We start from the raw sequence: 22,687 nt of genomic DNA on the forward strand, positions 1-22,687 counted from the left end.
AACAAGTTGCGGAAGAGGTATATGTAAGGTAACAACTACAGCTATGATTTTTTCATATTCTCTTATTTCTAGTAATTTACCTTAGGTATAATGCAGCCAAATGTTTGGGACATAGCAATTAATGACTACTGTATTTTGGGAAGAAGTATGATTTTTATCATTACATTGGTTCTCTGGGACCCATTTGGTGCTTTTTGGCCTTGAATTATATTTTATTTGATACTATTATTTTGACTTTCACCTTTTAAAAATTTGTTTCCTAAATCACCTGTCATTATATAATGCAGCATTGTGACCTTGTTTTTCTATGTTTCTTATAAACAGCCTATAGATGGAGTGTGCATTTTAAACTTGTTAGAGTCTTTTTATTTATACAAATAGTTTTACATCTTTATGGGGGTACATGTAATATTTTGTTACATGCATAGAATGCATAATGATTAAGTTAGGATATTTAGGGTATCCATCACCTCAAGTATTTAGCATTTCTCTGTGTTGGGAGTATTTCAATTCCTCTCTTCCAAGTATTTTCAAATACACGATACATTGTTTTTGACTATAGTCACCCTACTCTGCTGTCAAACATTAGCATTTATTCCCTCTTCGCAACTGTATGTTTGTACCTAGTAACCAACCTCTCTTCACCCATTCTGCTCACCTACACTCTTCCCAGCCTCTGGTATCTATAAAGACAAATGTTACGTGTTCTTACTAATATGTGCTTATGGAGATACGGAACAGAATGATAGATATTTTATCTTTAGAGAATTTAACCAACTTTATTTTTGTTATAATAACTCTTACAACTGTATACTTTGTCATATTGATGGTCATTAATTATAATTCCTTGTCATATTGGTGGTCATTATTTTATCATACATTTTATTTACTCTTATTCCTTTTGTATAATTTTATAAATCATCATCTTCACTGCACTCTACTGCATCTCTTCCCCCACTTACAGGTAATTTATAAGTTACGCTTTGTATTTGCATTTTACTAGTGCTGTTTCCTCTTTTAAGCAACAATTTTAAGCCTCTATTTCTGTAGTGTTACATCAAAATTAAATGAGAACAATGCCCTCATCACCAAGATGATTTACTTAGCCAACACCTCATTATTTTCAATCAAAGGCAAAATCCTTTAAAACCTAATGATTTATAATTTTATTTCTTGGCTACTGTTGTTTTCACTTATTGTATCACATATCTAGTTTAAGAAGTCATGTGATTTCTTAAATTATACTTACACAGTTATTTCATAAAATTTGACCAAAAACCACACAAGGTTTATTTCTTATTACTATTTTTTGTATCTCTTATTTCTCCTTGTTTTCACATCTTTATTATACAGCCATCCTTCAGTAACTGTGGGGCATTGGTTTCAGGACTGCCCTACATATATCAAAATCCAAGGATGCTCAACTTCTTTATATAAAATGGCATGGTGTTTGCATATAACCGTGGACATCCTCCTGAACATTTTAAATCATCTCTAGGTTATTTATAATACCCAATATAATGTAAATGCTATATAAATAGCCATTATGCAGTATTGTTTAGAGAATAATTGCAATAAAAGTGTCTGTACATGTTCAGTGTAGACAAACCATTCATATATTTTTGCAAATATGTTCGATCCATGGTTGGTTAAATCCACAAATGTGGAACCCATGGATACAGATGGCCAACTGTACTTCATTTTTTTCCCCATTTATTTATTTTATTGCATTTTAGATTTTGGGGTACTTAATTTTTAATTTGGTTGGAACACTTGAGAAATGTCCTCATAAAATCACAAAGGATGTAAACTTTGTAAGCCTTGCATTTTCAAAATGATCTTTACTTTGCAGTCATCCTGTTAGATTTATTGGGTAGTAACAGCGTTCTTTAATATCTTTCCTCTTGTTTTAGTAGTCCCTGTAGGTTATGAACAATGGTCTTCTAGTTTCCATTGTTTTCTAGTTTCAGCTGTCTTCTGGCTACCATTGTGGCCAGCATAAAGTCTGATTCTAGTCCAAATATCATTTCTTTGTATTTAACCTTTTATCTTTCTCTCAAAGTCTAAAGATGCTCTTTGCCCCATCCCTTTAAGTGCAGAAATTCCATTAGGATATAAGTTAAAATGTTTCTAAATATGTGTCTCTATTTATTATTTTATTTTATTTTATTTTTGAGACAGGGTCTTGGTATTGCCCAGGTTAGAGTGCAGTGATGCAATCATAGCTCACTGCAGTCTCCAACTCCTAGGCTCAAGAGATCTTACTGCCTCAGCCTCCCAAGTAGCTGGGACTACAGGCAATCACTAGCATGGCTGGCTAATTTTTTAAACATTATTTGCAGAGGTAGTGTCTCACTATGTTGCCTAGACTGGTCTTGAACTCCTGAAATCAAGCAGTCTTCTCACCTCAACCTCTTAAAGTGCTGGGATTACAGTTGTGAGCCACCTCTTACTCTTTAATTCTTTTTTGTACTTGGGTACCATTTTTAAATAACCAATTAATATTAACAACTTCTTTAGCTCTGGAATTCTATTGTGATTGTTTTATTTATTACAAATCTTCCATCTCTTCTCTTTTCTTATTCTGGTACTTAAAATTGCTTAACAGGTATCCTAGATCTATTTTCTAAGTTTCTTATTTTTTTTCACTATTAATATCAATTTATTTCTATTTTTCTTTAAATTGTGGCATACTTCTGCTTGACTGTAAATAGCCCATTTTTTTTTTTTTTTTTTTTTTTTTTTTTTTTTTTTTTTTTTTTTTTTTTTTTTTTTTTTTTTTTTTTTTAGCAATCATTATTCTTTTTTCTAAATTGTCTATTGATTTTTTAAAAACCAGGTAACAGGCTTTCTGGGCTCTAGTGATAACCTTTTAATGTTTCTAATTTTATTTTTGTTAAATGTATTTTCTATTTCTTCTAGTTTACTACTTGTATGGACTCTCAGCTTTATCTTTCTCTTCAACCCCTTGTGTCTTCTGAAAAAGCTTTGCTTTTTTTACTCTCATGCTTAAGTCAAAGAATGTGAATTGTCTTAGCACAAATGCAGTTAAGTTTTTGATGCTCTGATGCATAGTGATTGATTGAGAAGCAATGTGAATAATGAGAGTTTTTTTTTTTTTTAAATCTGGTGAATAATTATTTAACAAGCTGGAATCTATTCACAAAATGTATGTATGGGCAAACATCTTTGATCTCATGGACAAGGGGTGGAAGTAAGCCTGTCCTTAGCCATGTAGTACAGACACTGTCCAGTAATGCCTGCATGAAACTAACCAGCAAATACTGACTCCTTCTTAAGTCAAACAGACGTCCTTAAATCAATGGTCTCCCACAAATCATTCCACATATATACTTCAAAATCATCAGATCCATAATTTCTATCTCAGATCATGCCAAGATACACATATCTTTGAAATGCCACCAGTTCATCAACTTTTTCTCTTCATCTGCATTTTTTTTCATAATTTCAGATCCTGATACCATACATTCTTCTAAATTCTAGCAGTTAGTTGTGATTATCTTAAGTTGTATGTACTTAGCTCGAAGGGAAACAGAAAACATGCCTATGAAGTGATTTACTCATTCTCAACATTTCCATTTTTTGTGTCTATATTTGCACAAACACATATATGTGCACATATATGATTGATAAGCTTTGACCAGATAAATAATGCATATTATGTATGTCACAATAATAGGTTTTAAAATTAATTATTTTCAAAGTTGAGTGAGATTACTTACAGATTTAGGCTGTGTCTACCTAAAAACAAAATACAGTGTATTTAGCAATTCAATTAAACCAATCAGATATAGAATAATAATAAATTGATTGAATTTTCAGCTTGTGACATTTTAATTTGGATTTAGTAGCCAGTCTAAATCACCTTTGTGAAAAACTAATTATGTTACAAGTATTTTCAGATAGATACGATACTAGCATTAGATTTTTCATATATCTTAGTTTTCACATTATTATTTAAATTAGAACGTTGTTATATTTTTAATAAGCAATTTGAAAAAGGAGTGTTTCTTTCTTTTATGATTGCCATTATAAAAGAATATTAATCGAGCGCCCGTTAGGTAACTTTAACCACATAAATACTAGACAGCACTTTGGGCAGAGATTGAGTAGAATAAAAAACCATTACAGAACATACATAAGTATTAACCTTATCTAGAAATAAAATGTATTGTACTTTTCTAGATTAGCACTATCCAATAGAACTTTCTGAGATGATGGAAATTTTCTATAACTACACTGTCCAATACAGTAGCTATTGAGGCTACTGAGAACTTAAAATATGGGTGGTAAAAACAGAGTACTAAATTTTTCATTGTATTTCCTCTTAAATAATTTAGATGCAAATTTTTTTAGCCAAACGTAGTTAATGACTACCATACTGAACAGTGTAATTATAGGCATAGCTATCACTCGAATTTCTAATAAAGAAAATACTTAAATGAAAAACATATCATGACACGTGCATATTTAGACATACATACTGAGTTGCTACATTAATCTAGAGATAGTATCCACATTTTCTGAGGGGTGTGACAACTCTTGTGTACAAATAATAGTGTGAGTTTATTCTGAAAAATCTATTCAAGTTGATAGATCCACAAGGCAACAGAAATTAAGTGATTTAGTAGGATGAAATATAACTACAGAACTTACGGTATTTCTATACTCATTTTTTCGTGTGTTACTTTTATTTTCACACTGAGTTAAGTATAGGTATGTGTGCGGAATGGAGGGAGGGTTCGTTTTTGCATGTCAACATATAAAAAGATAGCTACGGCAAGTATTCCCAAGCTGATATTTTAGAATAGTTTACAATAAAAATATACTCTGGATATATTAATGAAAACTTTTATGGGAAGAGGTTTGGAAGAGTTACCAAAGGTTAAAATGAGTTTTTGACTACAGGTCTTCTCAATGCTTTCAGTTTGCTAATAGACATTGTGACATCCATGAAGAAGCTAAAATTAGTATATCTTAATATTGTCGATATATCATGACCTCAAATAATTACTTACGTTTCTATTCATGTATAGTGAGGTACATTAATACCTAAAAGACAACTTAAGGACCTAAACCTGAATGTACAATAGCATGTAGCTAGTGTGCTATGAATTGGAGAAATGTGACATAGTTAAATCAGATATACCTTTTAAATCTATGACAATAAAGGTTGCATTATGAAATGAAGAAAATATTCCTGTTTGAATTCTGAATATTCCTAAATATACATTATATTATGAATGTAGATCCTGACGATTCTGGCCACATGTGTATTTTATAGTTATCCTTTTAAGTTGATGCTTGTTTCTTCATTAATTTACGCAGCAAATATTTTTGATAACATACTGTATGCTAGGTAGCAGGCATGAGTCTTTGCTACATTTATTTTTTGCTGCCTTATAAGCTGACTAGGGTATATAAACTATTATGTGTCTTATCTATTAATGTGTAGGTTATTTTTTGGAGATGATTTTACAAGGCAGGCCATGATTGTTGCTGCTTATATATTGGTGCTTATGTAGTGGTTAGCTGGGTGTCAACAAAAGTCTTTTATTTCTCTTCTCTCACAGGCCATACTTAGTGACTAAAATTTTTTCAAGTTACTAATTTATGTTAATTCTTTGAAAACCTTTATAAAAATGCAAATGTTGTCTTTTGAAAGAAAACACTAAACCACTATAAGCCATTAACACATTTTCCAGATTCAGTTCATCAGCTTAATTAGATAGTAATTGAACTTGGCCCTGAGGAATTAGGTAAATTTCATGGTGTAGAAAGTAAGAATCAACATGAGACAGGTCAATGAGCAGGTCTGTCCAGACCTTTTATATAGGACACTGTTTATACCTGGCCTTCTAGAAGTAGGATGTATTTAAAGACTGGCAAACCCAGCATCATCAGCATATCTTTTTCACTAACAGGCTGCCCTACTTTAAAATTTTATTCTAATTTTAGAAAAATAATATGGATATAAAGGATAATTTTCTTCCATATTTTACCTTGAATTTTTATGTATGTTAGTGGGTTTTATTCTTTTTTTAAAAAGGGGGGAAAATTATATTGCTGATCACTTTATTTATTATTCTGATGTGGATATCCCCATTTTTTGATTACATAGGTTCACATAAGCAATTTTATAGATGATGCAATAAGAAGGGGGAAATCACATAAGAGCAAAGTACTCTCTCATTGCTATTTTCTCTATGCAGGTTCATAACCAATATGCTTGGACTCATTAGACTCATTATTCAAGGTCTTTCTACCCAGTAACTTGACTAAACATACAAAAGGAAGTACCGTCAGAATGCTGTTATTGTCATGCCATTATACATATCCAAAACAGTGATAAGGCAGACTAAACCCATATCAATCTCATCTGCATCATATTCTTTTGTTTCTATGCTTTACTGTTTGAGGGTTTTTTAATCACTCTGGACTGATAAAATAATTTTGCCAAATTTGATTGTGATTTGCATTTAATGCTTATAATGTCTATTATAATTATCCAGGAGAAAAAAAATTTTTAAAAACCCTCAACTTTCTTTATTATTATAATGACCCCTAGAAGGCAACTTGTCTTTCTCTGAAGACTTGTGAGGCTAGGAGACAGAGTTACTTGTCTAAGAAAATTTAACACTTTTCCATTGACTTTTCATTTATGACCCATCTGAACCTACTTAAAGCATGTACAGGTAATCATATTTTGGATTTACATATCATTGTGTTATTACTTTTAAATAATTCATAATATTTAAGAATATCCTTTTGAGTAAAGATAATCAGACATAAACTGATATATTTTCACATTATGGCTCATAGATTTTCATATTATAGCTCACAGTAAATCATTAATAAATCTTCTTTGAAGATTTGCTTATCTTCATCTTCGTTAATACTAATGAAGTAAAAAAAGGCTCCATCACTATTTTACTGTTTTTGGTCAAGGTAATAGTCTGTTTTTGTTAGTTAGACTTTGGATGCATTGATATATTTTTCATGTGTTGTATTCATATGAGATATATGGTTATTTTTGGCATATGTCATAATAATATGTCATATAGCACATTTTTCTTCTTGAGTTTCTTTGACCTCATAACTCATAAATGGGCCAGTAACCTCAATGCATTTAAAGGAGAGAGAAGCCTTTTAAATCATGAAGGAAAACATTTTGTTTAAAAACCTAGACATAATGCACCATTTGTTTCAAAACAGGATTGCTTTTATCTCATGCAGTTATGGCCCTTCAAGAAAGAAATTTTATGTAATAAAAAGAATGTGATAACTGGAGTTTCAGATAAATGAAAGTTTATTTAAACTTTGTGAGTGATACCTCTGCCTACTTACATAGCTCAAAATCTCAAAGCTGTTTTGATGTCAACTTGAGATCATACAAATCATAATTTTGATCTGTAATAATTATTAAGCATTGATCAAACTTTTCATTTGTCAATAAAAATAGGTATTTTAAGGTTTCTTTCACACATCTTGAATGTTGTCTCTAGAAAATAAGGCTAGTATATTCTTTTGGGTATATATAGTTAGAAATGAAAATAAACACAAAGAAATAAAATGAATTAGTCAGATTATAGCATTTCCTTGCTAATGATACATGAGTATCTATAATGATATAAGGTGGTAAAGAATGTTAACAAAAGCAACTTGATTTTCAAAAGGTTAGACAGGATTTGTACACATCAGAATTCAGAAGGATGTAATTATTCAAGACAGAATTAATGAAATTCAAATGAAAAGGATTAATCTGAATATGAGTACATGGATTTTGCATAAAGAAGAGAAAATGAACCCGATATTTCCAATTACACTGAGTTTTAAATAACTGTCTGAAATTTTTATTAAACCAAACTGAAAGTCATTTGATGCACTTTCATTATTCATTATAGTAGTTTATTCATTATAGATTTGCATGAGTGTGTCAGTAGGAATGCTATACTTTTAAGAAATAGATAGTAAACTAGATCTCCAAGTGTCTGACTCTCTTTTGATTCAATTTGTGGTAGTCTCTTGTATATGAAAATTATGAAAATTCTCTACATATTAAACATTATTGTACATATCAGATTGCTATAATAAGTGAAAATATTCAAACTTAATACAACAGAATTTTCTAGAAAATGAGTTCACAGTTTCCCAGTGGTGTCAAAGGGTTATTTTGGAATATTTCTATTTCTCATGAAAGTTCACAGTATCAACCTTTAGCTTTCTCTATTAAGTCCATCTGTACCACTTAACATCTGTTATCTATGATGACTGGATACTATGTATCAAGATAGTGAATCCTTTTATAGACCTGTCTTCCTTAAATATATTTGGCGAAAAGTATTAATCTTTTAGATTTTAATTATAACATATAGCTGAATTGCTGCCCATAGGTAATTGCAATCAGAAACATTTTAGAAATTACAGGTATTCTAATTTATCTTTATAATGAAAAGACGAAAAATTTTTAAAAGATTACTTGATTATCAGTAGTTTAGGATAGAAATAATTAGATTTTCCTCATTCAGATTTTTCTAAAGTAATAAACTATAGCTTTTTATTTTCTTGATTATGTTCAACTGTAAGAATTTTAATATTTCTAAGTGTTCCAGAAAATTTGTTTATGCCATGGCTGAGCGTGGAGGGATTATTTCCATGAATTGACACCAACTGCTCTATGGCTTATTTGTGACAATCTTGAAAATAATCACAATATGCATATTATTAGAACATTCCCAACCTGCAGTTCAATGGCTAATATTTCTTCAAAGAGTATTTCAATCAGGTTAATGAAAACTTCTTTGTTATTAAAAAAATGTGTTAAAAATGATTTCTAGAAACAGATATAAAATTAAAATTATTTGTCACTTATTTTGGGGACCTAAAAATTTTTTAAAAATTGAACTCTTGTACACAGTGTGTAAAAGGATGGTTACCAGAAAAATTGGCAATTTAAACAGATGCCACATAGCACTCTTCTGAAAGAGATATTCATTGAAATATAGTTGAAATGGTTTTTATTTTAATGTGCTGATGAATATTTATTAAATTAGTATATAATAAAATAATATATGGCAGACATACTGGATCATGTGAAGAGAAGCTTATCACATGAGAAGCCAGAACACAGCATGCAGCCTACATTCTTTAAGCACTCGTTTAGGACTATAACTAATGATAGATCTTAAATGCTAAGATACAGAATTCTGATCTGAGAGCTCAAATTATTATTTTTAAGTAAATCTCATTTATATTTCATTTTTTTTTATCAAGTGTCACTGAATAATTTTTTTCTTATTATACTTAAGTTATGGGATACATGTGCAGAACGTGCAGGTTTGTTACATAGGTATACATATGCCATGGTGGTTTGCTGCACCCATCAACTCATCATCTATGTTAGGTATTTCTCCTAATTCTATCCCTCCCCTTTCCTCTCACCCACCGACAGACCCCATTGTGTGATGTTCCCCTCCCTGTGTCCATGTGTTCTCATTGTTAAACTCCCACTTATGAGTGAGAACATGTGGTGTTTGGTTTTCTTTTCTTGTGTGAGTTTGCTGATAATGATGGTTTTCAGCTTCGTCTAGGTCCCTGCAAAGGACATAAACTCATTCTCTTTTATGGCTGCATAGTATTCCATGGTATATATGTGACACATTTTCTTTGTCCAGTCTATAATTGACAGGCATTTGGGTTGGCTCCAAGTCTTTGCTATTGTGAATAGTGCTACAGTAAACATACGTGTGCATGTGTCTTTATAGTAGAATGATTTATATTCCTTTGGGTATACACCCAGTAATGGGATTGCTGGGTCAAATGGTATTTCTGATTCTAGATCCTTGAGCAATCACCACACTGTCTTCTGCAGTAGTTGAACTAACTTACACTCCCGCTAACAGTGTAAAAGCCTTCCTATTTCTCCACATCCTCTCCAGCATCTGTTGTCTCCTGACTTTTTAATGATCGCCATTCTGACATGAGATGGCATCTCATTGTGGGTTTGATTTGCATTTCTCTAATGACCAGTGATGATTAGCTTTTTTTTCATGTTTGTTGGCCACATAAATGTTTTCTATTGAAAAGCGTCTGTTTATATCCTTTGCCCACTTTTTGATGGGGTTGTTTTTGTCTTGTAAATTTGTTTAAGTTCCTTATAGATTCTGGATGTTAGCACTTTGTCAGATGGATAGATTGCAAAAATTTTATCCCATTCTGTAGGCTGCCTGTTCATGCTGATGATAGTTTCTGTTTCTGTGCAGAAGCTCTTTAGTTTAATTAGATCCCATTTGTCAATTTTGGCTTTTGGTGCCATTGCTTTTGGTGTTTTAGTCATGAGGTACTTGACCATGCCTGTGTCGTGAATGATATTGCCTAGGTTTTATTCTAGGGTTTTTGTGGTTTTAGGTCTTACATTTACAAATTTAATCCATCTTGAGTTAATTCTTGCATAAGGTGTAAGGAAGGGGTCCAGTTTCAGTTTTCTGTATATAGCTAGCCAGTTTTCCTAACACTATTTATTAAATAGGGAATCCTTTCCCCATTGCTTGTTTTTGTCTAGTTTGTCAAAGATCAGATGGTTGTAGAGGAGTAGTGATATTTCTGAGCCCTCTATACTGTTCCAGTGGGGGAAAAAAAAAAAAATATATATATATATATATATATATATATATATGTATGTATGTTTTGGTACCAGTACCAAGCTGTTTGGTTGCTGTAACCTTGTTGTATAGTTTGGAGTCAGGTAGCATGATGTCTCCAGTTTTGTTCTTTTTGCTTAGGATTCTCTTGGCTATACAGGCTCTTTTTGGTTCCAAGTCGTTTTTTCTAATTCTGTGAAGAAAATCAATGGTAGCTTGTTGAGAATAGCATTGAATCTGTGAATTACTTTGGGCAATATGACTGTTTTCCTGATACTGTTTCTTTCTGTCCATGAGCATGGATTGTTTTTCCATTTGTTTGTGTCCTCTCTCATTTCCCTGAGCAGTGGTTTGTCACATTGCTTGTTAGTTGTATTCCTAGGTATTTTATTCTCTTTGTAGCAATTGTGAATGGGAGTTCTCTCATTATTTGGTTCTCTGTTTGTCTGTTATTGGTGTACAGGAATGCTTGTGACTTTTGCACAGTGATTTTGTATCCTGAGACTTTGCTGACATTACTTATCAGCTTAAGGAATTTTGGGACTGGGACAATAGGGTTTGCTAAATATACAATAATGTCATCTGCAAATAGAGATAATTTGACTTCCTCTTTTCCTATTTGAATACCTTTTATTTATCCCTTGCCTGATTGCCCTGGCCAGAACTTCCAAAACTATGTTGAATAGGAGTAGTGAAAGAGGGCATCCTTTTCTTGTGCTGGTTTTCAAAGGGAATTCTTCCAGCTTTTGCCCATTCAGTATGACATTGGCTGTGGGTTTGTCATAAATAACTCTTATTATTTTGATATACATTTCATCATTACCTAGTTTATTGGGTGGTTTTAGCGTGAAAAGCTGTTGAATTCTATCGAAGGCCTTTTCTCCATCTATTGAGGAAATCATGTGGTTTTTGTCATTGGTTCTGTTTATGTAATAGATTACATTTATTGATTTGCATATGTTGAGCCAGCCTTGCATACCAGGTATGGAGCCGACTTGATCATGGTGGATATGCTTTTTAATATGCTGTTGGATTTGGTTTACCAGTATTTTATTGAGGATTTTCACATTGATGTTTATCAGGAATATTGGCCTGAAATTTTGTTTGTTTTTGTTGTGTCTCTGCCAGGTTTTGGTATCAGGATGATGCTGACCTCAAAAAATAAGTTAGGGAGGAGTCCCTCTTTTTCTATTGCTCAGAATAGTTTTCGAAGATATGGTACAAGCTCCTCTTTGTACCTCTGGTAGATTCTGCTGCAAATCCTTCTGGTCCTGGGGGTTTTTTTTGGTCAGCAGGCTCTTAATTACTACCTAAATTTCAGAACTTGTTATTGGTCTATTCAGGGATTCGACTTCTTCCTGGTTTAGTTTTGGGAGGGTGTTTGTGTCTAGAAATATATCCATCTCTTCTAGATTTTCTAGCTTATTTGCATAGAGGTATTGATAGTATTCTCTGATGGTAGTTTGTATTTCTGTGGAATCAGTGGTAATATCCCATTCATCATTTTTTATTGTGTCTATTTGATTCTTTTCTCTTTTCTCCTTTATTAGTCTGGCTAGTGGTCTATCTATTTTATTAATCTTTTAAAAAATCCAGCTCCTGGATTCATTGGTAAATCTCATTTTTATTTAAAGTTTCTTTATGCAAATGCCAAATACTCAAAATTTGGGTTCACAATTTTGTTTAAGGAAGTAAATACAAGTTAGCAGGCAAAAGTGAGTGTATTTTTAGTGCCCTTTTCATTACTGTATTTGACCATAAAACAAAAATCATATTCACACAATTCTTGCTAGCTGTAATGCACAATTACTATATTTATTAAGCACCAATATGAATTTAAGATAGCTGAGAGCATCTCAAATGAAAGTAATGAAGACTGAGAAAACTACATGTCAAAGAGGAATCAGAAAATAGATATAAGCATCCTAGAAATTTTTTTTTCAGAAAAAGTGATGAGAATATGCATCAAAACTTGTTTGAATTCCCACTGCTTTTTAAATAACACCTAGATTTTTCTAAATATTTCGAAAATATGTCCAATTCTGAAACAATTCCCTTGATTAAACATCAAAATAAATAAATAAATGAAAAACTACAACTTGTCCTCTACCTAACTCTGTTCCTGATAACTAACATCTTTGTTGTCTGACAACTTACAGGTATAAAATGCATATCATTAAAAGCAAAGGTAATTGTACCATTAAATAAATATTATAAAATATATACTTGCTTTAAATGATGTGGAACTATCGACCCCAGGGGTTAAAGCAACTAATGCAAAGGAGAAAGATGAGCTTATTAACTTGTAAATTTTATGAAGAATAACATAATGGTCACCAACCTAAGTAATGCCTGCAAAACATAAGCTTATGTTCCTTGTGCTGTTGATTTTACTAAGTGTTAAACCTAATGTGTCAGTGAAAATTTCACATTCAAATAGCCTGCTGAGTTATTTTTCTTTTAAATTGGTAAAATTCATATTATGAAGGAGAGGAATTAAGAATTTCTTAAGAAATCTATCATTAAATTCTGAATTTTATTTATCAAATTCTGGCTAAAGTTTCTAATATCCTTTTAAATATAAATGAGAAACATATGTACACTATCGTTCCATTGATCATGAAGGAATGTGTGCTATGGGTTTGGTCAAGATATGCACAATAATACAAATGTTGTAAAACGCATAATTATTTAAAAACTAATTTGTGCAATTCTATGAGTTTGCTATATCATAAGTAGATGAGACATCTAAATTAGAATTTCATTTTTTATATCATGTGAGAATTGAGTATAAAAGCCCTAAGTCAGGTAAGTTGAAAAGAAACATACACAGACCAGCTTATAAATTTTACTCATCTTTGTGTGGGGCTCAGTCTAGGATCCCCAAAGTCCAGTTTATTACATTACTGCAAAAATGAGTATGGTCTTGTCATAAAAGGCTGTACAGTAATAAATGGCTCTGTTAGCATGCTTTTCATCTGAACGTCCTCAGAGACCCTACCACTGAAACCCTCAGGTGACCTCATCAACAGGCAGGTGGCAGTTAGTCAATTCTAGACAAAGTTACTGGGAGAATAATTTCAATTACAAGAGTTTTACTGCCTATAGTGTAGACAGAAGAGAGCAGAGGTCATCCATCTTTCTGAATTTGTATGCCAAATAGTATTATTTTTTGCTCTTATAAGAAATAGGGAAAGAGGCATTCCTGAGAAACTCCAAAAGGACTCTGGAGCTAGAAATTCTCATCATACCTAGCTCTTGGATCCCAGTTAGAAAAGTGTAGATGCAAGAGAAGAGGTTAGAGGTCCCTTAGGCCTCAGGACATTCTGGAGTTCTTTTTAAAATATAAATTCCACAGTCACTTCTGCTCATATAGTACTTTAATTAGCAGCTTAACTTAGGAAGACACTACCAACAAAAACAGGAGCTAATGTCTAGAATTTGGAGGAGAAGAGGGCTTAATACAAAGTTACATGCCAGCCTCACTACTTTATATCTGTCGTATCTCAATGAATATCATGGGGAAAATGTATAGGAAAGTAGCCTACATTACGAATAAAATAGATATGAACCCCCACTCACCCAATCTCATATCTAGATTTCCAGAAAAACTAGAATTTTAAATGCCAGTTGCAAATTAGAAATTTAAATGCCAGTTGCAAAAATCATCTTTTTCTCAGGATAAAACCACCCTCCTTATGACCTCATGTTCTTTTGTGTTATATACATGGTGCTGATATGTATGTATCACTTATGAAATGTTTCTAATGCTTTTTGAAAGAAGTGGATATATAATCAACAAATAACCTTTTTACTAGAGTTATCATTATGAGTTTTTGAATCCAGTTTCAGCCCAGTTTGTAGATTGAGTTGTCAGCTATAGAATGAAACCTATGTAAACTCAGTAGAGGAGTTTTCACTGTTAGGAAGCTAAAAGAATTCTTCTTTTGTATATCTATACCAGCACACTGTCCGTGAAGAAACGATGATGGTGATGACTGAAGACATGCCTTTGGAAATTTCTTATGTGCCTTCTACATATCTGACTGAGATCACTCATGTCTTACAAGCCCTATCAGAAGTGGAACAACTTCTCAATGCTTCTGACCTCTGTGCTAAGGACTTTGAAGATCTCTTTAAACAAGAGGAGTCTCTGAAGGTAAGAGCAAAGCACTTCCATTTAGATTTTACAAGATGATCATACTGATCATTCATAGTACCAGAACAATTGACTTAAATTGTATACATCATGACAGCATTTTGACTTACAATTGGAATTCTTAAAAATACTTTATGGTGTGGTTTGCTTTAGAAATCTGGGGTAGAAAGAGAGACATAAGTGAGAAGATGTATCTTACAGTATTTAGTGTTGAAAGACATCCTAAAATAAAGAAATTCACAAAAATAATCATTTTTACATGCAGTAGGGACAGAAAGGAACCACCAGAAAATAAACTTTGATGGAGAAACAGTTTATTCCTAGACAATAGACCAATTTCCTTTCATTTTCCTAAAAGGGAAATTAGATTTTTCATTTATATCTAATGTACATTATTTTTGTTTTACATTTTTCACAGGTACATATTCAATTTCAAATTAATGTCAATACCTATGCCACAGTATATGGAATAAAATTGAATAGAAATCTATAAAATATTTTTATAACTGCTAGCTAAAGGCTACCAACAACATCCAGCTGTTTTCAAATCACTAACAGCAAGTTACTGAATTCTGAAGCAAGACAAATCATGATAAGGAAATAAGCTATGAATTTTAGAAGGAAGTGTTTGAAGATAAATGAATGTAGGATCAAGAAAATGTACATAATAATGTGTCTCCAGATAATTTTCGTGATCATACATTTTATACTCAAAATGAAATAGTATACCCAGAGCTTAGTATTTTCCAATGCAAACAGCATACGATTATAGGTGAAAGATGAGTTTGCTATCAGCAGCACATATTAGCCAAAGTACTTTATACTCAAATAAATTCTTAGGAGCTCATTCTATATCACACATTTGCCTGTATAAATGTACAAATAGATAAAGCTATTTGTTTGTTTTGGAAATCGGTGTTACGGCATCTTCAGTGACTTGACTTTAATATCTTACATTATAGGAAATAAGCTATACAATTTCACAGTAAAATAAGAGCTTCACAGATCTGTGGAACTATCCCATCCATGTCATATGGTATCTTTTCTTATTCTCTTTGAAGTAAAAGTCAAATCATTTATTGGTACAATGAAGAAATCTAATCACTTGATAAAGGTGACATGCCAGAATTCCTGTCATTATTTCTATTAACTAAGTTCTCATGGCAGCATAGTTTGCAAGTTCATCATTGTCATTCAACATGTAAATTATTGCTAATGAGCTAATGTTCATTCCTTCCCAGGTTCATGGACATTTGGTTCAGGAAAGCAGTGACCCTGATCTTATTAAATTGCCCATTAAATAACTCTGTCTCCAAACTTGCTAACCTGGCATACTCAGAATGATAGACCCTTGGCTATGCTGATAGTCAATCATTTGTTTATTCTGATATATTGGATATTATAGCTGACAGCAATCGTAATAGTATTGATTATTGTGGTTTATAATATAGTATTATTGCAGGTTTAATTTAGCTTGATGGTTGAATCCCCATAAGATGCAGTTGTGGGCATAATTCCTTCTCTCTCCCAACAAATCTCCTCCAGCAGGTGAATGGGCTTCCTACTTTCATTGGCTTTTTGAAGGGGGACAGTTTTGAGCTCAGTCTTTATATCAATGAATATGTATTTCCTGTTAAAGGCATTCATCATTGTCATTATCCAGTAGTAAAAATAGAAAAGCAGTGCATAAATTAATTGTACAGCTGCTGGTTGGGAAGATTTGAAATTAAATTGTGGTTGATTTTATTCCTGACAAATTTATATGAATCAAATTACAGAACTATAGTATATATTGCTGTGCTTTAAAATACATATTTTTTGAAAGTGCCATATAACATAGATAATATATAATAAGTTAAAATAATTGCTTTCTAAACAAAATACAACTAAAATAGCACTTATGGTTTTAGTAGATGTATTGAATTGGAAAGCTACCTAATCATGTTGACAGAGACTATGCAGATAAACACCAACTTATATATGGAAATCTACATTTAATAGAAAGAACACAAGCTTAAGTAGAGCTAGAGAGGAATGAGAAACGTACACATAAGTAATATTTTCTTTCTTATTTCAGAGCCAATATTAGCAGTTAATAAATTGATTGCAATTATTTATATGTACAAAGTTAATAATACTCAAAGAAGATTACATAATTTTGAAAGAATTAAAATTTTTGAAAGTTTAGGACAGTATTAACTTGCATTTATTTTAAGAAAAAGTCATTTTCATGATAAAATTTTCCTAAATATAGTTACTGTGTTAAACTATCAAATCCTGCTTTAAAGTATCTCATATGAAAGCATGAACCCAGAGTTTCTTAGCATCATAAGTTTCAAGTTACCAAAAGGTTTTCTCTTAAGTGAGTTAAATATTTGAAAGCTTATCCTAAAAGGAGAAATTATCCACTAAAAGGTTTAACTGAAAGGATTTATCATAATTTGTTCATGTACCTAATTTTACTGAAAGCATCAATTTTATTGGAGTATAAAATACTCTTGGGACGTCACCCATATCATTTCCTGACTCAGCATGCCTTGCACTCTGACTAGCAGTTGCCAACTCCAGTGTCTTTGACTGTTTGCCTTAGGATTCTCCTTAGTAATCAAAAACCATGAGTGTCAGGTAGTTAAAGCTCTGCATCCCCCATGTTCCCGAGCAAACCTCAACCAATGAGAAATAGATTTAGTAGATAAACACCACTACTCACTCATTCTTCAGTTGGGGTAACTCTGCAGGATGATTTATGCTGTGACCCAAAATTCTGTTCCAGGATTAAGACTCCATCGCACACAGTAAAAACCTGCCTCATAGGATATTTTTATTTGCTCCCTGTCCTGCCTTACATACTCTTTTATTTTCCTTGGATCATTCCCAAATATATTCCTTGTCTTAGAATCTGCTTATAGGGGAACTCTATCTAGGACAATTTTGAAATAAATAATGACATATTTACTGTGTAGCCTTTGCCTAGAGAAATTCTTAGAAATAATAATTCATGCCTTTGGTGTGGAATTCTTCAAGTGATTCTGCTGCTCCCTCGCTGAAGAGATCCTTAGTTGTTCAATAAGGCCTTTGTATCCATAAATGTGAATGTTTTTAGTACAAAAATAAGAACATAGCTTATAATAAGAATGGCAACTAGGCTTTAACTTTTGCGATTCTTGAGAATCAACTTACAGCTAATAACCTTTATGGTGAATAGCTGAATGTTTTCACCCTAAGATCATGAACAAGAAAAGGATATGTGCCCATATCCCTTCAATATTCAACTTTGTCCTGGAGTTTCTAACCACTGAAGGGAGGAGAAAGGAAGGGAAGAAGTAGGGAAGGAAGGGAAGAAGTAGGGAAGAAAGAGAATGAGGTATGAGGGGAGGGAGAAAAGAAAAGAAATAAGAAAATAATGAGAAAAAGAAGAAGGAAATAAATGGAAGGAAAGAAAAATGTTAGGCACACATCATTTCAATTGTCTCATCAAAGCCAATTATAGTGCAGATGGTTTGTTTGGAGTGAATAAAATCTGCTGTACTTTGAGTAAAGAGGATAGTGAAAAATGTGGCCGTATGATGAAAGTTTACAGGTAGGAGACGTAATCCTAATAGAGTTTTTAAATAGGATAAAGAAATAGGGACAACCCTTGTTCAACTTAGCACAAGGGGAAGCTAGTAGTGAGCTTATAAGCCAAAGATGGTGTGAAGAAAATTTGTTCAAGTCCTCTTTAACTGGTTCAGGTTTTTGGCATTGCTCTTGAGAAATAAAATAAATTGTTATGACAAGTAAATCTAAGGAATGTGGATTCGTTCATTTCAGAAATATTTATTGAGATCTTAATATGTATCACGCACTATTCTAAGTGCTTATAAAACAGTGAAAAATGCTAATGAATCTTTGCCCTCATAGAGCTTTTATTATAACATTGGAAGATAGAAGAGAAGCAAGAAAACAAATAAAATGATAATAAGTAAATATTGTGTATTGCTCAGTGATACATATTATGGAAAAAAACCAGAATCTGTTAAGGGGATATGGGACCCCTAAAGGGGTAGATATAGGTGCAATGGAAAGTGGTGGGACGGCAAATTCAAATAAAGTAGAAATAACATTAGAGCAAAGGCTGGAAGAAGGTAAGGGAGTCAGCCATTCAGTCTGAGTAGAGAAAATAGAATAAAGGCCCAAATGTGGGACTGAGCCTATCTTAATCAAAGTGGCTGAAGCAAAACAAGCCAGCGGAAAGGTAGAAGAGATGAGGTTATGGGAGTTTGAGTGTCCAGATTGCGGAGGGCCTTTGGGGCAATTGTAAAGAAGATTCTAAATGAGATGAGAGCAATTGTAGGTTTTTAAGCAGTTGAGTGGCATGATCTCAAGCATGTTTTAAAAGAATCACACTGGCTTCTGGGTTGAGGGTAGCACTGTAGGGAAACAATAACAGGAGCAATGAGAGTTGAAGAAGATAGATGCTGGTGGCTTGGACTCGGGTGGTAATGGGAGAATGTCAGAGTCTGGAAATATTTTCAAATTAGAGATATATTTGTATCTGTACTCACACAGAAACTTAAGCATGTGTGTATATAAACCCACTCTCAGCAGATGTGGGGTTTAGTTAGAATTTCAGTGTCCTAAATGTTAGCAGAAGATCCCTTGAGAGATGTGCGATTTCTTCTCATATTTTTGTCTTCCACATTTTAGTCTTGCCTTGAAGTAGGGATGAAAGTACTGGCAACAGACATTTTCAATGCACTGGTTAAGATCTTTCCCCTCTAGAATCTGTTCCATAGCACCTAATCAAAAATTTAATAATACCAATTACTTAAATAAAGGCAAAATTATGCCATGAGCAAAGTGATTGCTTTTCTATTTTGGTATTCAGAGAATTAGATAATAGCAAGAGGCACCGTATGTACAAATCCAAACAAAATATCTGAAAAAAAAATAAAAGAATGATCGTTTATTGTAATTCAGGGGCATACTAGATAAAGAGTTGAATCTTCACCTATTTAATAATACTGCAATAAAAGAATACGACAATTACTCTAATCATGGATCATATAAAATTTCAAAGCAAAATTTGCTTGCAAATGTTTTGGAATTCTTAAATTTTCTAATAGAACAGTTTAATGCATGAAAAATATGATTTTATTAATATATTGTGATTTGTAGAAACTCATCTTTTGGACTGTATGTAAACATTTGCAATAATGCGATCAATTAGTGGTTTCTCTTAGAAAATTTGAGTTTTTCAACACATTCAATTATAAATATAACTCGTTTCTGCAATAGCATATAGGACTTGGGGTTTATTTGATTGATTTGCCATATATACATTTGTGTATTACTTTTCAAATATTAATCTATTAACTGTAATGCTATATATACATTCGTGTATTACTTTTCAATTATTTATTAACTGTAATTTAAATCATGGTTAAATTATTTCTATAGTACATTATTTTTCATTTGTATTATATGAAAAACTTTGTATTATAGAGAAGACATTATAGACATTTACTGCATTTTAGTCGTGCCGAATTCATATTTGTATGTGCTTTGGTACAGTTTTATTTTATATTTTACACCAATCTCTCTTTTGTGGGAAATTATTCATTCTTTTTTCCCTACCATTATTTTATCAAGCCCAGCAGTTGTCTTGTCTTCACAATTAAGCTGCAATTAACATCCAACTCTGCTAAAATGTGCTTTAAGAATTCACTCCTACTCCTTCCATTCTCCCAGCAAGCCTATTTTCATAATCCCTGTTGTGTAAATTCTAGAAAGCAGAAACTTCCACATTAAAATTTACAAATCATGAGGCTGGTAGAAATTTTGAAGTTGCAATTAAGTTGTGGGGAGGTTTTCCTTCTATTCACAAACGATTGAAACTGTGCTTTGACCAATTATAACGTCATTTTTTATCTGTGATGTATAATTACTGATTCATTATTTATGCAAAGACAATGCATCATCCTATGAAAAACAATTTGACCCAATTATATAGTTGTGTTTAGAAAGTGTTTTCTCACAAGGAACAATAAACCAGGAAGAAAAAATTAAAAAGTCAACTTAGCACAGAGTCACTAGAAATAACTTTTTAAATATTTTTAGAAGCTCAGTAAAACCTAGTTAATAAGTACTTTAATGCCTTTTGATTGAACACAGTTCCCAATTCGATATGTCATTAATGTAGTGTCTGGTAGCTGGATGGGATGTAAAGAGTGTAAGAATTAGATTTATATAGGGTGTTGCCTTTATCTGTCAGATAAAGACAAATTCCAGAGAGTGAAAATGAACTGGAGTTTGAGTCTTTGGTTCTCTTATTTCTCTTTTTCAGTTTTAAGATAGATCTACTCCCCAATGGCTGCCTGTCACAACAGCTACTAATGGGTTTTTCTAATCCTTTTTCTTGGAATGAAAGTTATGTGCTCCTCTGTTAACCAAGTTACAAAGTGTCTCAAGGCATTTCTGATACCTAAAACTGCTTAAAGCTATTGTTTTCACCTTCCCCAAATAGGACAACAATAGTACCCAGGGTTTTATAAGTCTATGAACATGTATACATGCATTTAAGTATACGTATAACCCATTTAACTGCAGTGCTACATTTTTCAAGAAGGTGATACATACACACAACACCGAGGAATTAAAAATAGTATCTTGTTGGCTGGTTTTTTTTTTTTTTTTTCTTTCTCCACCACTGTATCTACAACTCCTAGAACATCACATAGCACTTAATAGGTACTCAGTGTACATCTGTTGAATTAGTGAGTGATGGTCTGATACATGTAGGTGTGGACTCTTTGACAGAAGGCAAGGCAATGTTAATCAGTGCTAATACTAAAAGAGAAAACCAAATTTGCTTCTTTTAGTATATCCTAACTCACTGAGTTAAATCTTCTAGACATGTGAATTCTACAAATCTATACATATATAGGAAAGAAAAAATTATTCTAGGTTTGCACATACTGAACCTAAAGCAGTCATTTATGAAAATCTTGGACAGGGAACCCACATATAACTAAAATATTATTAACATTTTTCCTAATCATTGAGCTTTCATTATGTGGTTATGACATGCAGCAGGCTAGAGAGTGTAGCAAAGCACTGTATTGGAACCTAAAAACTTAGATGGAGAGATTGAACCTGATTGTTGACAGTTGTGCCCTTGGGCAGGTTACATAAAATTTTTCCGCCTGTTTTTTAACATTGAAATTAGATCAATAATAATAATTGCCCCTGCCTACTCAACTGTTCTATTGTAAAGATAGAGTGAAATAATGTTGGACTATATGAAAATTTCTGTCAAAATGAATAATTATATAAATTTCAAGATTTGTAAAATGCATATTGCTTCATCAAACATGCCAAATTATAAAAACATTATACATTTCCATGTAAAGTGTCCTATAATCAGATTACCTTAAAGAATATGTTAAACTGACACAAGAACAGAAAATCAAACACCACATGTTCTTACTCAAAGGCGGATGTTGAACAATGAGAACACATGGACACAGGAAGGGGAGCATCACACACTGGGGTCTGTGCGGGGGAACTAGGAGAGGGACAGTGAGGGGTAGGGATTTGGGGATGGACAACATGGGGAGAAATGCCAGATATAGATGATGGGGAGGAAGGCAGCAAACCACATTGCCATGTATGTACCTATGCAACAATCTTGCATGTTCTTCACATGTACCCCCAAACTGAAAATCCAATAAAAAATATATATATTAAAAAAAGAATATGTTAAACATTATAAAATCACATATTTATATGTTAAGAATTTAAATAAAATGTTAATAACCACATAAAATATACATAAAGTTATTTCCAGATTTGGCAAATATTCTAAGGTTTAAAAAAAAAAAAAACT

General features: G+C 32.4%; 1 protein-coding gene across 8 annotated transcripts in view; it reads left to right on the forward strand.

Moving 5' to 3' along the window:
- DMD (dystrophin) overlaps nt 1-22,687 on the forward strand; it is a 2,133,401-nt gene that overhangs the window by 877,669 nt on the left and 1,233,045 nt on the right. For all 8 annotated transcript variants that reach the window (XM_017548497.2, XM_037745683.1, XM_037745686.1 and 5 more), the window contains one exon: nt 14,626-14,820. In XM_017548497.2, the coding sequence (XP_017403986.1) occupies nt 14,626-14,820 (195 nt within the window). The remainder of the gene's footprint in view (nt 1-14,625; nt 14,821-22,687) is intronic.

The sequence above is a fragment of the Cebus imitator genome, unplaced genomic scaffold (genome assembly GCF_001604975.1).
Source record: "Cebus imitator isolate Cc_AM_T3 unplaced genomic scaffold, Cebus_imitator-1.0 Scaffold208, whole genome shotgun sequence".
NCBI lineage: Eukaryota > Metazoa > Chordata > Mammalia > Primates > Cebidae > Cebus > Cebus imitator.